This window comes from Sylvia atricapilla, chromosome 1, assembly GCF_009819655.1.
Source record: "Sylvia atricapilla isolate bSylAtr1 chromosome 1, bSylAtr1.pri, whole genome shotgun sequence".
Classification (NCBI taxonomy): domain Eukaryota; kingdom Metazoa; phylum Chordata; class Aves; order Passeriformes; family Sylviidae; genus Sylvia; species Sylvia atricapilla.
This window is the reverse complement of record NC_089140.1, coordinates 62,672,729-62,687,690: the sequence shown is the minus strand read 5'-3', so window position 1 is coordinate 62,687,690 and position 14,962 is coordinate 62,672,729. Positions and strand designations below refer to the sequence as shown.

General features: G+C 42.2%; 1 protein-coding gene across 1 annotated transcript; it reads right to left on the bottom strand.

Annotated features, from left to right (window-relative positions):
• Nucleotides 1-392: 392 nt before the first annotated feature.
• Nucleotides 393-14,219, bottom strand: CD83 (CD83 molecule). Its single transcript, XM_066324229.1, has 5 exons — nt 14,125-14,219; nt 13,866-13,996; nt 4,072-4,288; nt 3,855-3,958; nt 393-2,068 (listed from the first exon to the last, which is right to left on the bottom strand). Exons 1-5 carry the CDS (start codon nt 14,165-14,167, stop codon nt 1,910-1,912), a joined length of 654 nt encoding a protein of 217 aa, XP_066180326.1. The 5' UTR covers nt 14,168-14,219; the 3' UTR covers nt 393-1,909.
• Between the last annotated feature and the right edge of the window lie 743 nt (nt 14,220-14,962).

The window sequence follows — 14,962 nt, the reverse complement described above, 5'->3', positions numbered from 1 at the left end:
AACATGCCTTCAGTTCATATTTTTTGCCTCCTAAACATACACCCAGGTCACCCAGGATGGAGGGCCATGTTTAAAAGTGACTCTGGGCAGACTGAAACACCCCTGTGTTTTCCCTAATGACTTGCCTTTTGGTAGGAAACCGGTATTTTATAATGTACTTTGGACAGAAAGTGAGATTTTGATAAAAATTTAAATGGTGTTAGGTCACTTAGAAGTGCATAAAATTATCCATTGCTTAATCAGTTATACACATATACATGCTTTTTCCTCCAGAAGAGGCTGAATCACATCTCCACCTGATTTGATGTAATTATGCTAGTTGTAAAATAAAATGCAATTGATATGGAGTTTTTCTGGGTTTATTTGCCATATGTGGAGCACAAATCCAAATGTTTGGTTATCACTGAATTTTTATTTCAAGTATCCTACACACATTTAAATGTAAAAATTATGGGGTGGGGATGGAAAAAAAGCAATGTTGCATTACTTTACTATGTTCTAAGTAACTTACATATCCCTTGTAACTAGAAGTCATTGGTCAGCAGCCTCTTGGACTACAGCAATGCAGACATCTACCCTGCTCACAGAGCCAGTGCTGAGTGATACACAGCTTTCTTCCCATCAGCACTTCAAAATTAGTCAGAGGATTACAGAAGGATCTTTTTGTCAACAGCCTGGAATTCCAAGCTACATTAAAATTTCTAATCCTTCGGGTCAGTTCTTGAAGTATTTTTTTAAGACTGTGTTCTTCAGGGTATGCAGGTTCTGATGTTTGGGCTCAAATTCTGACATCATGGCATAAGCAAACACAGTCACTTTAGACTCCTCTTCCTTCACCTTCTGCACTAGCAATCCAATAGAGGGAGGTTCCTTGGATTCAGAGTCTAGAATCATTTGAACTTTGGTACAAAAGGACAAATCTCTTATTTTATTGTGGGCCTGAGTTCAGCTTTTGTCAGGTCCTTTTTTCACATACATACACTGCCAACACCGGAAGCTCATATGTTCCATCTTCCACTCCTGTATACTAAGTAGCTAGCTTAGTATATCCCAAAGATGTGGTTGGTTGATTTCTTCCAAGCCATGGCTTTGGTCCTCACTCATGTAATTTGACTGACATAAGTGTTGCACATGTTTGGCTCCATGTTTTGTAAACCGTGTCCTTAATATCACAGTCTTCTTATTCTTATTTAAGATTAACAGTCTCATTGAAACTTCCTACAGATTAATCTGGAAAATATTGTCCCTATTTCTCCTGCTGAAATAAAAAGTTCATTCAGTCCAGAAAGATTTTCTCAAAAATCTTCTTCCTTCTCAACCTGTCACTCTAAGATTAAAGAGTGGATGTTGCTTTGATCCATGCAAGAGCATGAAGTTACCCCTTCAGCCTACTTTAACATCACATGATGAGTTACATCTCATTTGCAGTAAAGGAACTCCATCCAGGATCAGGCTCAGAGCAGACACAGCCCTGCACACTTCTCTTTTCATATCACGGCACCTGTTATGTTTGCTTTGGAAAGATGGGAGGTATCAGTCCAGTGAAGAGCTTCATCTGCTGGCTTTGCACAGCTATGGCCTCCCTATAACTCAGTCTTCGTGTTAGAAGCACTTGCTCAGACAGAGAGGGCTTCACAGCAGAGTGAAATAAAGTTGATACCAACCCCATAACAGCATTGTAACATGTTGTGTAGCTGTAAAGGTGTATCTTAGCTGACTAACTCTCAAAAGTCACCACAGTGCATAACAGTGCTTGTCAAAGGCTTGTCCAGCACAAGCAGATCACTGACATATCCTGTACTTTCAGGCTGTTCTGAAGAGACCATATATTATCACTTGTTTCCTCTCCATACCACTTAGCCATCCAGCTTGTGTTCATTGATGAGTCCACAGTGCCATGAGCATCAACTTAGACAGAACTTGAAGTGAGCTCATTTTTGCAAGTGTTGTTGTTGTTTAAATGCTGGAAAGTTGTTATTTCGTGTACGTTGATGAAGGTGAGCATGTGCTTCATATCTGGTCTTGGTTTTCGTTCATTTGGAGACATACTCTCTTTTCTTAGACATGTCTAAAATAGAAAACACAAAGGAAAGCTTAAAACAGAATTCCTATGAAAGGCAATCTAAAAAAAAAAGAAACTTTTGAAGGTTTTCCTTTTTCTCTTTGCTAAACATATCTCATTAAACCTTTCCCATTTGTTTGTCACTGGAAGCACCCAGTACCAATAAAAACTGCTGTTTCTCCTAAATCAGTGAACTTTATAGGACAAAAACCTCAGTCAAAAAAAGGAAATTTGTATTTGATTCACATTTTCATCTCATCAGGCCTTGCATCAAGCTATTGCAAGTGTGTTTCCACCTGCCTTCGAAGCAAGCCAGTGCCTGAAATATTTTCATCAAGTTGTCAAAGTAAAGCCCCAGTCCTGCCAACCAGTTCTAAAGTGAATGTCGCTGTTGAGCTTGGTGGAGATAAGGCACAATCTTCACTAAAGGAGAGAACAAGGCAACCTGTAAGAACTTAACAGGCATTTTAAATAATCAACCTCACTTGTGAGATCAGGTTGATATTAAATTTTGATGAAAGCTAGGTTGATACCTGAGACAGGGCCTCACCCAAAAGTAAGATACACATAATTTCACCAGAGCTATTATCTTCACTACACAGATCTGCTTTTTATAACTGCACCACTAAAACTGGGACTTTTTTTTTTATGTGAGGGGAGGAGAGATTTCTGTAGAGATCTGAATTTCTTTCAGGACACTGAGAAGAACATGGGGCATCTGTCTCTTCTGAGTGATATCCTTGTTTTTATGCTTCCATCCTAACAAATTCCTACAAGATTTATCTCATCAAACTTTAGTCTGAATGGCACAAATTACTGGCAGAATTGTCAATCTAAAAAAGAGACAGGCATAAATTTAATTGCTCCCTGAAGATACATGGAAAGCTACATTTAGCGCAGCTAATTAGATACACTCTGATCAACAGTTATGATTCATCTGCTGAGGAGCAAAACAAGAAGGCAAATATGAAGCAGGCAGCAAAGGTTAAATCTGACCTCCCAAAATTCTGGGGGTAGTTTTGGTTTGGTTTTTATTACAAATGCAGCCAGTGATGCACGGTGCTGGCACCCAAAATTCCTGCTGCCTCTGAGCCAGGAGGTGCAGACCTTTGCATGAAGGGGTGACTTCACTGCCACTCCACCCAAAGCATAGTTTTTCTTCTGTGGAGTGAGCTTCCCAAAAACCTCCTCTCCCTTCTTTTCCCAGAACTACCAGACATCAGTAAAGGTATGGATAAACTCCCCAATGAGGTTTTTCTCTGTACATTTTAAAATGTCTGTTTAACAAGAAAGATGTGACTTCAAAAAAGCGCTCATCTGAAATGGGCTTGTCACCAATTTACCAGTGTGGAAACTGAGGAAAAAAGCAGGCGGACTTCAACATGTCCATCATGCCACCACACAAAGAAATTCCAAAGAAGGGCTCCCAGGGGTCTGTGCCTCCATCCTGTACAAATGCTGTTCCAGGTAGTAAACCAGACCTGTTGCTACACCCTTAAACTGATAAGTAGTTTACACAGAGTAATTGGAAGCCGAAATGAGCAGTGAGAGTGCAGGAAAATAACTGATAGTTCGAGTTAAATCAGAGTTAGATCAGTTAGACCAGATCAGACCAGTTAGATCAGGTCAGATCTCTCTCTGGAACTCCATCCTCGTGTACCTGACTTTAATCCTAAATTAAGTATGGACACCAACTTCAGACCAGCTGTATTAAAGCAGCACTAGCAGAGAAAATGAGGGGGCTATTTTGGTTGGTATTGTTGCTTTGCTTATGAGAAACGGAATTACTTACACAAGTAAAGAAGATGAGCAGCAAGTAAAAAACCCCAAGGAAAGTCAGCATCAAGAGCTCGCTTCTGTATTTTTTTAGTTTGTCCTCTTCTATTCCAGGGCAACCTGAAATGTCAAGCAAGGTGTTACATTGCTCTGGTGTTTGTCAAATATTTAAAAACTGTTACCTTCCTGACATGCCACGCAGAGCACGGGACAGTCAAGGCTCTCCACTGTACCTGTTACTTTTAACGTGACTGTGGTGCTCAGATTGCGTTCTCCGTTCTGGCCCTCCAAAGTGCACTTGTACGTCCCACTGCTTCGGCTGGTCACATTTTTGATCCTCAGTGAAAAGGAGGTGCCATTGGAGAGCTCCAAGGATCCCTCAACTTCTTGTGGATAATGAGATTCCACATCAAGAACTTCCCATGCTATTCCTTTGCCGTCTTCAGCCATCTGGAAAACATAAATAGGTTTCTCTCCTTGGGCAACAGTGTCATCCTCAGTTTTAGGGTAAAGAAAATGTTAAAGCCGGCTTAAGGCTGAAAATGCAGAGGCTGAAGAGAGGCAAGGTGGAGCACAACCTCAAATCCATTTAATATGTTCATGCTTGCAATCCAAAAGTATACGGGGTTTTGCTAAAATGGACTCTATATATAAATAGGAGTTACAGAACTACTCTGTAATAGCTTCTTAAGCTGCCTCACCCGGACAGCAACATGACAGAAGGCAGGGGTAGAGTCTGCTCTCAGTGGGCCTATGCAGAGGCCCCAGAAGAGTTCAGACTGAGAGAGACAGTGGATGGGGATGGAGCAGAGGTGGCAAGAGGCAGCCCTACCCAGGTGCCTAGCAGTGGCTCTGGGGCCAGAGGTGCCCAGGAGAGCATGGCCCCAGACAGGGAGGCTCCACTGCTGCCAGCACACCTTCGGCCACGCAGTGGTGACAATTAAACCTGCTAACCCAGCAAGTGTGCCACTGCACGAGGGCTCTGCCAAACACAGGCTGGCATCCTCCCAGTGGCTCCACAGCCCAGAGCTCCCTGTGAGAATACAGCTCTGGAAACTGCACTTTCCTGTGCCAGTTTCTATGTAGCTGACCCCTGAAACCATGCTGCCTCTCTGGAGGATTGGAGGTTTCTCTCCACCCCACCTCCCTCCCTTCCACTCATGACTGGAACCAAAGAACAAAAAATTGCTCTGACTCCTTCAGATTCAGTTTCGTGAAGGTCACAAGCAGGTTCTGGTGCACTTGGGGAGCATTTGTATGTTGAATTTCTTAATTGTAACCAGAAGAGCTACATTCCTTGGCATTGCTGAGAGGCTGCTGGAGAAATGAAGTGTATTCCCAGAACAGTTCGTGCTGCGGGGCGATAGGATGCACTGAAAATGACAATTGGCTGGGAACCACAAAGAAGAGAGAAATCACTAAGTTGATTTGAAAGATGGAAGAAGGGTTTGAATTAGCCTGCGTCCATTCCTATTCATCCAAGTTGCTCCCTGGGATTCCAGGCAGGATGCCCTCCATACAGGTTTCCCAAGTAATGAATTCAATCTTTCTGTGGACCAGCAGAGCCAGACCCAGCTCATAAGTCCAGGGCTCAGCATTTCAGCCAAACATATGACTAATGTAAGCCAAGGCTTTTTTATTATTATTATTTTATTTTAATAGACACATTTTTGGGTCATATGTTGGTGCTTACTTTCTATCAGCATAGCTACTGCATCAGGGTATAACAGTTACACTGTAAGTTATTAAAATTAACACAACTTTCTCATACTGAGACTCAGAGTATCTGGTTTCCCTTTCATGTGTTTGCAGGAGGAAAGCACACTTGAGAGTCTGGAGAGAAATATGGGCCTGATGATCTCTTATACATTGCTATTTTTTGCAACCAAAAATGGTATAAAAACACACCGCAATTTGGGGAACTTCTCAGAAACTGAAGGATGAGACTAAGGCACAAGATTTCCTCAATTGTAAAGATTCTTTCTCAAAAAGGTTTTGGGTTTTTTAAGTGCATCAACTCAAACATAGAGCAGTAATTTCCTGGGGCTTTCCACACTTCACCCAGAAAGAGGGAAGAATGTTTCTCTTAATCCCCCCGTAAATTTACCCCAGCTTCTCTTTCTTATTACACTCGGTCCCCAGCAGCTACAAGACAAGCAGTATGTATGGTGTTGTTCAGGCTGTAGGAACTTCACTGTGCTACAGGGATTTAGGTATTTTCAGGCCTTGCACATTGTCAGAGATGTGGCCAGAGGAATTCCAATACCAGGCTGGGCTCAGCTCTGGTTACAACTAGGTCAATAGCAGTTAAGTGGATATAGTTGACCTCCCTCAGATCTAATTTTTGCCACTCTCCCTTCCCTTACCACCCCCTTCCTCAGTGAAATTTAAAACTGCCCCCAGGGCAATAAAAGGAACCAGCCTGGCTGCCCTTTGCATTGCCCTAAATTGCAGATAGGACGTCTGAGCTACACACAAAAAACCAGATTTGTTTAGGGATTTTTGGAGCTTTTTTTTTCCTTTCATTTTCTGGCAGCATAAATAATTGCTGTCTTGGGTGGTAAATGGTAGTGTGATTCTTGTGGCTGAGATCTGGGAATGAGAAAACACTTTGATCTTTCTGTATGCAATTGCAATCAGTCCTGCTCCTATAAGGGAGAACTCAATTAAGTCCATGCATCCCACGCCTGACCATGCACTTATTCCAAGTGAGATTTTGGGTAAATGATTTAACTTCCCTATTTCATGGGAACAGTGAGGAATGGGATTGATTATTGCCTCCAAAGCTTTTTAAGGTGCTTGGTTGCTGTTGCAAGCACAGTGATGGTGATTCTGCAGACAAAACTGTCAGAATTTTGCCTCAGACATGCTCTGTGTAAGGCAAAGCAGCGTCATGAAACAGCACTAACAACATGCTTTTCCCTAAAACAAGAAGAAAAAGTTACTTTGTGGCCTAATCTGGCTCCCACACCTGCGCAGAAACCACTGGTGACTTGGATGGGGGTTGTGAACCTTGCGTTTGGGGAGGAAGAGGAGGAAGAGGTCATATGTGTGGGTTCAATTCGGGGTTTGCACACCTTTCTTTCTCCGTTTAATCTATTTACTGAAGGGCAAGGGCAGGCAAGGCAGTCTGCAGGGCTGCTGTGTGCATCCCAACATTTTTTAGGCTGCAGAGACATCTGGTGGCATTTTTCCAGCCTCTGCAGGCAATGCATCCACCCCTGCTCAGAGGTCACAGCGACCTTTTCTCTGATGCCTGAACCGAGCCTTTTCCCACAACAATCTTATCTCCTGTTATCTTATTAAAAATGAAAACAAAAAAAAAACACCCTCTCTTTTTAAATTCTCTACATAGTGAGAAAACATCTCAGCAAATTTGCAGAGGGCATCCTCATATCTTATCTGTATAAAAGGAAGTCCTTATAGAAGGAGATGTTCAGTAAGGTCATTGTTCTGCCTCTTGTTCTATTCAAGATAACCTCTTTCCCACCCCAAAGCTAATTAAAATTACAAAAATGCCACTTTGCTTGCCACCTCCTGTGAATTACTTGGCAGACTCTCTCACTGGACAGATAATTTTGCAGCTCAAGCTTCTATGATAAACCAGCTCTAATTCATGCCAAGTGTCCTCCAGGTGATACCACAGCCCAAGGTAAATGCTGGGGGATTTACCTAATTAGTTCCACACAAGCTTAGAGGAATCAAAGCATGCACTGCCAGAGACAGCAATCCACTTGTGTAGGGACCATCCTCTCCTTTAATCAGTGAAAAAAAACTTCTTTTCTTCCTATGTTTCATTTGTGTTTCATTTCTCTTACACCTCACTCCTGAGCAAACTACAGCATGCCAGCTTCCCCTGATGCCCTCCTCCAAAGGGAGGAGAAAAGGAAGGAGATAGGTTCCTGTTCCCTTGTTTGCTGCTAGTGGCTTTACCAAAATTTAAAGGCAAATGATGGCTCGTGTGGGAACAGGTAGAAAATTCTACTAAATCTATTTTCATAAAAAGGGCCTTTTTACTATGCAATCTGCCGGGGTTTAATTCCCCCAGAATTTTGCTGAGGAACAGGGACGTGCTGGCAACACGATTCTGCCTATCTGCATGTAACTACCCATTAAGAAAATTAAAAAGGAGAAGAAATGGGAGTTTATGCTTAATGTCATATATACAGTGTCCTTCAGCAATGCCTGTGGCAGACTTTCAGAAATCACCTGCCAGAATATCTTCAGCAGATGCTGAAGTGAGGTGATCCTTCCCCTCTCTTCAGTCCCTGCTGAGACACATCCCGGAGTGCTGGGTTCAATGCTGGCCTCCCAGGGCAGGACAGACATGATCATATCTGAGGGAGTCAGTGAAGGGGCACAAAGATGAATAATATCTTGGAGCACCTGACATAAGCAGAAGATAGAAGAGATCAGCCTGGAGGAGATCAGGCTCAGCATCATCTTATCAGCATTGATTCAACCTGAATAACAGGGGGATAGAGAAACTGAAGCCAGACTCTTCTCAGTGATCTTCAGAGGTGAGAAAAGGGGCAGTGGGCGCAGACTGAATTTCATTAAATTCCTCTTAAGCAAAAGAATAACCCTTTTAATTGTAGGGGTGGTTGAACACTGGAATGGGCTGCCCAGAGAGGGTGTGGAATCTCCATGCTTTGAGGTATTCAGGACTAAACTGGACACAGCCTTGAGAAGCCAGCTCTAGTTATCAGTTTTCAGTGAGTTTAATTGAAAGTTATTCTAGTTCACAAAATCTTGGAAACACATGGTCTAAAGAGGTTGTGATTTTCCCCACATATATTCTCTAGTCAATTGACTGATTCCTATTAAGTTTCTCCTAGCTTTTATATAAGAAAATGTGGTGATACAATGAATATTAAAATGGGATATGTTTGATTGAAAATACCACTGAGCTGTTATAATTCTGTTTTCTGACTGGATGAATTATAAGACATAGGTAGAACAAGGAGGCCCCCAAAATTTAAACGTTCTTCAGCAAATATTTTTTTCAATGAACGAAAAACAAGGTGGAAGAAGGGGGAACATTTTGCTCAGTTCTAGCTGGCTAGGTTTTAGCTATTTCAAAACTGATACAGCATTACACAGTAGCACCCTAAAAAAAGTCAATGCTGTAGTGCTTACATCCAGCTAATCAATTAATATTTAATTTTATCATTAACACCTGAGAGTGAGAAGTTCTCACATTAATTCATGTTCTCTGCTCTCATTAAATACCTTTTCTCATCAAACTTTTTCCACACTAAGGTGGTACATTGTCTTCCAGGTAAATCAAAGTGCCAATATAAACCACTTTTCCCATAAAAGAAAATTTTAATTTCAGCAAAAATGGTTGAGGTCCAAAACTGATGTCAGTTTAAAGGTGGAACATATTAACATCAGGTTATTTTCTAGTGGGGGGGGAGATAATGTAAGAATGGTTTTGTTTAAAATTATACCAGGCATAATGGCCAAGCTGAAATTTCTGACTGTTATAGAGAGCTAGAAATCTACATACAGCCAGAAGGAATTTATTTTCTGAAGAATAATATATAGGATTCTGGCAATGCCCAATAGCCAACATATAATGAAACACAACTGAGCTGAAACTGCTTAATAGGTGTATTTTTCAGCACAAAAATGCTTCCACACTCGATTAGTGCTAAAGGTGCATCCATATGGTTCCTATACAGCGTCACGTAGAGATACCAAAGTTAAATTTGAAAATAACAGACATAAATTGTGGGCACATGTAAGTGAACTCTGAGTGTCCTGTCAAAAGGGGAGCAAAGGGGGGAGATGAGGAAAGAAAATTCAAAGCCCAACCCCAAAACAACAGCAAAGGAGTTATGTGTGACACATGAGCCAGCTGGAAAAGCCCTTTGACTCACTCACACAGACTCTTTATTGTTTAGTTGGTTTGGCTTGGTTTGATATTTTTTTAGCTAAGGGCATCCAGCCTTAGCTCATGTCAGACAAAAGAATTGTTTGGTTCATGAAATCATTTCCACTGCTCCTTTCCTGTCTAAATCACCAATGTGATGGAGCTACTTGGGGATGAATAGATGTCTGAGGAGCATTGGACTGCATTTCTTTGCGTAGGTTAGAAATTCAGCTGAAGTAATTTAGCAAATATTTATCTCTGCTAATAATCACAGCTATGCACTTTTAGAAAAAGTAGTTTCCTTTGAAGGAAGGTGCAGTCAGTATTATATGTCTAAAATGTTTATTCTTATTTTGTCATATGACTTCCCCCTCTTATTCTGCCACAATTTTATATTTTTCAAGGAAGTGCTATAAAGTTAACAGATTTCTCTCCACTGAAGCATGGTCTTCTTTCCTATTCCTCAAGATTTGTTTTAGATTAAGACTCTTCTGGCTATCACATGAAGAAAATAGTGTAATCTCCACTGGGACTTCATTTGTGTGTGTTTAAACTTGATTTTCAAACTGGATATAAAGTGATCATTATGATGGTTTATAAAGTGGTTCTCATTTTTAATGCACTGGACAAAGAGAAACTGCTCAGTTTTCAATAGCCCTACAAGGCAGAAAGGTAAGCAAAGTTTCACTACCCAGATTCTTGTCTTGTAGGTGGGCTGTAGAGATTCAAACCAGCATTTCCATAGACAATTCCCAGTGCCTGGGTGCTTAGGCAAAAAAAGACCTAGTTTTCAGTTCTCAGCTGGCAAACTTCCACACTGCTCATATATGGGTTTATGGCATGCAGGCTGCCCAGAACTCCTAAAAATGTACCACGCTTTAAGACTATCATCATTATGAATTCTTTTCCATGGCCTCATAGTGAATGGAATGAGAGCTGCACCAGGCTGGAAGAGGAATTGGTGCTCTACATTCTCCCCAGTGTGTTCTGCCAGCCTACACCATATATATTTAAGTAAAAATCATTTAGGCTGAGCTGACTGACTGTGGTCCTAGATTCTGCACAGAACTGCTTACACAGGTGACCTCCTGCATGAGAATAATTAGCTCCAATGATCCTGGTGGCACAGCAGGTCAAACACATCTCTTTTTTTTTTGCAGTATGAGACATTAGCAAAAGGAAAAGAACTGAATGCAAACCTTTTTTGTACCCAGTTGGATTTTGACACCAGAATATTAACTCCATTAGACAATTACTTCTCTATACAACAAATACTTTTAAATTACAACCTTTTTTTTTTTTAGCAGATTGTAAAAAACTGGCCCTTAATTGGTCTGAGCACACAGAGGTGCCAGTGGGAAGGAGGGCTTTGCTCACAGAACATTCACCCTGTGCAAACAGCTGCACAAGCAGCACCGAAACATTGCCACCATCATTTTTTTTAAGCAACAGAAGCAAAGGTTAATTGCTTGCATTCACTTCATTGTTCAAAGTGACCTCACACAAAAGATTTTGCCTAACAGCTGCTTGAACTTTACAGCCTGAAATTTTATACAATTTGTTGGAATTACCTTTTAATTAGTCCTTTGGGGTTATATGTGGTGTTTATTGATTAATCCTTCAGTAGCTGTTTTTAAATAATAATAGAGTAATTACCTGTGCTGGGTAGCCCAGGCACACTCCACCATTCCCTCACCCTCCTTTGCAGTGTTCCATGGGCACAAGCAGCACAGAGCCAAAGTGTAGAGAGGGGAGGAGAAAGATTTACAAGCTGATGCCTATTTAGCTAGCGCCACAAGTAGAAGTATTGCTTGCTCAGCACAAAACACTGAGCCTAGATTGCTTTTCCCCATGGAGACTCAGGCTTCTTAGATTTGGTGCTCTGCTTTTCCTAATATGGCTGCAACTGTGGCTTGGGCTGGCGTCACCGCCTGCCTGTCTCCACTTCCCAACTCTCTCATGGGACAAGGAAACAGAAGAGTGCAGTACTATGGTTGGTGCCATCAGCCCCTGAGGACTGAGGCAGGAAGAGCAAGGAGACCATGGAGGGAGTGGGGATTGTAGGGACAGACAGGAGACATACAGCAACAGTCTAGACTGTGGTAGCATGGGGAAGGGAAACGCTGCACTAGACGGTGCTGCAAGGGGAAGCAGCACCAGAGAGGGTCCCCACAAAAGGCATCATCAAATATCACCCTCCTGTGCACGTGCAGTCATTTTGTGCCCAGGTGGAACTGCTAAGAGCTATGAGGCAACACAAAATTGGGTTTATAGGCTTTCTTTATACTTCATCAGGGAATGGCTTTTGGTGGTGTTTGCTGCTTGGCCCTCCCAGCTCCCACTGAACTTTGGGAAGCACGTGCTTCTGGAGGATTTCCACACTTCAATTGTCTAATGGAGTTAATATTCTGGAGGATCCCACACTTCAGCTGGTTTTTGTTCCTGTTGACTTCCACTACTATGGGGGACACTTTTCTGGGATCCAGTCAGCCTCTTTCTTTATTCCTCCCCCACGCCCTACCACTTCTGCTCAACTCCTCCAAGTCCGCCACCCAGCATGGTTTGCCTTCCCTGAGCTCCCTGCCTGCCCTAGGCACTGTGGGAGAAAGGGAGTCATCAATAATTAGCATGTATCTAGATGGAAAATATAGATCCTTATCCAGCTTTTGAGGCAGAAAACAAACAAACAAACAAAAAAAACCACAAAAAACCCAACAAAACAAAACAAAACAAAAACAAAAACAAAAACAAAAAAAAAAAAAAAAAAAAAAAAAAAGAGTCTCCTCTCTGTCTACCACCTGTGCTTAGTTCAACAGTTTGGAAAAAGATGCTTCACTTGGAGGGTTGGCAGTCAGATGTTCAAATCAGCTCTTTTGAGCCACAGTTGCCATCTAGTCTGTAGGGAGATGCTCGTTGTTGTACCAGCAATGAAATTCAGATGCACTGCAAGTTTCAACCTCAGAAGCCATTATCTAATAACAAACACTGTTTGTTGCTTAACTGTAGGAAATGAGTTTAAAGCTATATCTGACCAAACTGCTGAGGAAACCAAAGCTGTGGCTTTGGGTTCTGGCAGAGATAAACTAACAGTTTTCAACACCCATAAATATGGTTTTATCCTCTTCCCTTCCATTGCTCTACCATCACATGGGAAAGTAATTCAACTCTGTAACCCACAAAATCTTTGCACACAGATTGATTTTCCACTATTATACAAGCAACAGAGAGTTGACTTAACAGGTAACAAGACGAGCACCAGAGCTGGTCCATGATAAGCAGCAGGAAGGTATGGCTGGGAGTGGGGAATGGAGAACAAAATCTTCATTGTTTTTCCATTAATTTGGCTCACACCACATGCTGAAGCTCTGCTCTGAGATGTAAATACACAGTGGCATACAGCTTGTCAACATCCACCTCTTCTGCCACTGGGAAATTCTACCTCTCTAAGAAATTTCATCTTGATAATGTTGAGCAGAACTTTTCTGCTCATTAGCTGATTGATTCCTGTAACCCCTCCTGTACCCAGGTGGTCAGTGGGGCTCTCCTGCTCTGGAGAGAGAAACTCTGAGTCAGAGAAGACAAGCTGTGATTTTTACCTAATGACTGGCAAGAGAGAACTCAGAATTTCTAGCTCTCCATCTGCCTTCTGCTCACACCCTGCCCTTATGCACACTCCACTAGTCAAATCTTCCTAAAGAATAGCAAGTTCGTTTTTAGTTCTTCAATTTCAAAGAAAAAAATCATCTCCTGTTTGGAAGGGATTAAACAAGAGCACCATCATTGGTGTTACAAGGCTTAAATACCATTTTTTTCCTCTGAAGAAAATCCTGGAAGACTCATCTTCAGAGTAGTTTTTGGCAGGTTGTACATGGGGCATCACCTGAATTTTGATCCATGAAAACCAGCAATAATTAGATGGAAAAGCTGGCCAAGAGCAATTCAGGGAATCATGCTCAAATAGCCTATCTCCAATGACATGGAAAAGGCCTGTTCCACGTGGTCAGCTCAAAGGTTTGCAGTGCTGCCTTCTCTCTGCTGCACTAATGGGAGGATGCCTCTGCAGAAAACAACCCATTTCGTACAAGACAAGCCAGCATCAGGTAGGAAAGCAAAGCAGACCACTCAAATAACTTAGGATTTTTTTCTTACTTTATACCAAGACACTGTCTGGTAGGAGATTGAAGGGTCCTGAAGAGCTTTACAGGGCAGCACTGCTTCCTCAGCACACCTCACAGCAACATCTGGGATCATCACAGAAGTCCCACGGATCAAGCACCAAACTGCAAAGCACAGGTAAACGTCACCTTTAAAAGAGATGGCTTACACAATCCTGCCTGTCTTCCCAAAACATATCCCCACAAAACAAACATGAAAGACCAGAAGGGAAATTGCAGGGTCGCCCACTTACGGTTGCACAGGAAGATGAGCAGAGTGCAGTCTCCAAAAGACATGGCGTTTACTGCTTCAGATGGCAGAGCAGCAACAGCGTGCCTCTCTGCAGGATGGACAGTGAGAGCAGAGTGGAGCTGTGGCTGCTTCTAGAGTGATATTTCTGAAGGCAGACTGGGGAATCCCCAGACTTATCTTGAGGTTTTCGTCATGGGGAAAACCCCTACACGTACGAACCAAGGCTCCTCCCCTGAAATCTGTGAGGTCACTCCTATGTCTGCAAGCATTGGCAGTGCTAGCAACTCAGCTCCCTTTTCTCTTTTTTCCTCCCCCTCTGTATTGATCTGAATAGGATTAGGTTTGACGAAGGGACACTGTGGGTTGGTGTGAAGATCATCAAAATCAGCACTGAGCAAATCTCTCTTGAGTGACAAAATGCCAGGGGAAAAGGCTTGTCAGCTCAAAATCCCCTCTCAACCTTCTCTTTGCAGTTCTAACAGCACAGTGCTTGTACAAAGGTTGGCCTTATGATGTGACATTTCTGAAACCACATTTTAGACCCCAGGTCACGGTGCCACTGAAACACTTTGACTTGGGGCTAAGGGCTAAACAGGAATTAATCAGTATGGCTGAGCAGAACTGTATTTCAGTAGAACTACACATTTAACTCTGCAGGTAGGCACACATGATGTAGAACATCATTTCTTCATAGCGTATTTTGTCATTTTCAAGACAAACAAAGGCATCTGGAGTGACATAACTTTACAAATTATATGCTGGAAAATTTCATCATGGAAAAAGCTCAAGGCAGCTCCCAGAAGAGGAACCATTTGGACATCCCCTCTAGATATCTGGAG

Excerpts from the sequence above, each read along its gene's own strand:
- CD83 (XM_066324229.1), bottom strand. The coding sequence starts at position 14,167 with ATGTCTTTTGGAGACTGCACTCTGCTCATCTTCCTGTGCAACC. Across the intron at positions 13,997-14,124 it reads GCTCATCTTCCTGTGCAACC|TTTGGTGCTTGATCCGTGGG; the intron begins GTAAGTGGGCGA and ends TGTGCTTTGCAG. Across the intron at positions 3,959-4,071 it reads AGTCACGTTAAAAGTAACAG|GTTGCCCTGGAATAGAAGAG; the intron begins GTACAGTGGAGA and ends TTGACATTTCAG.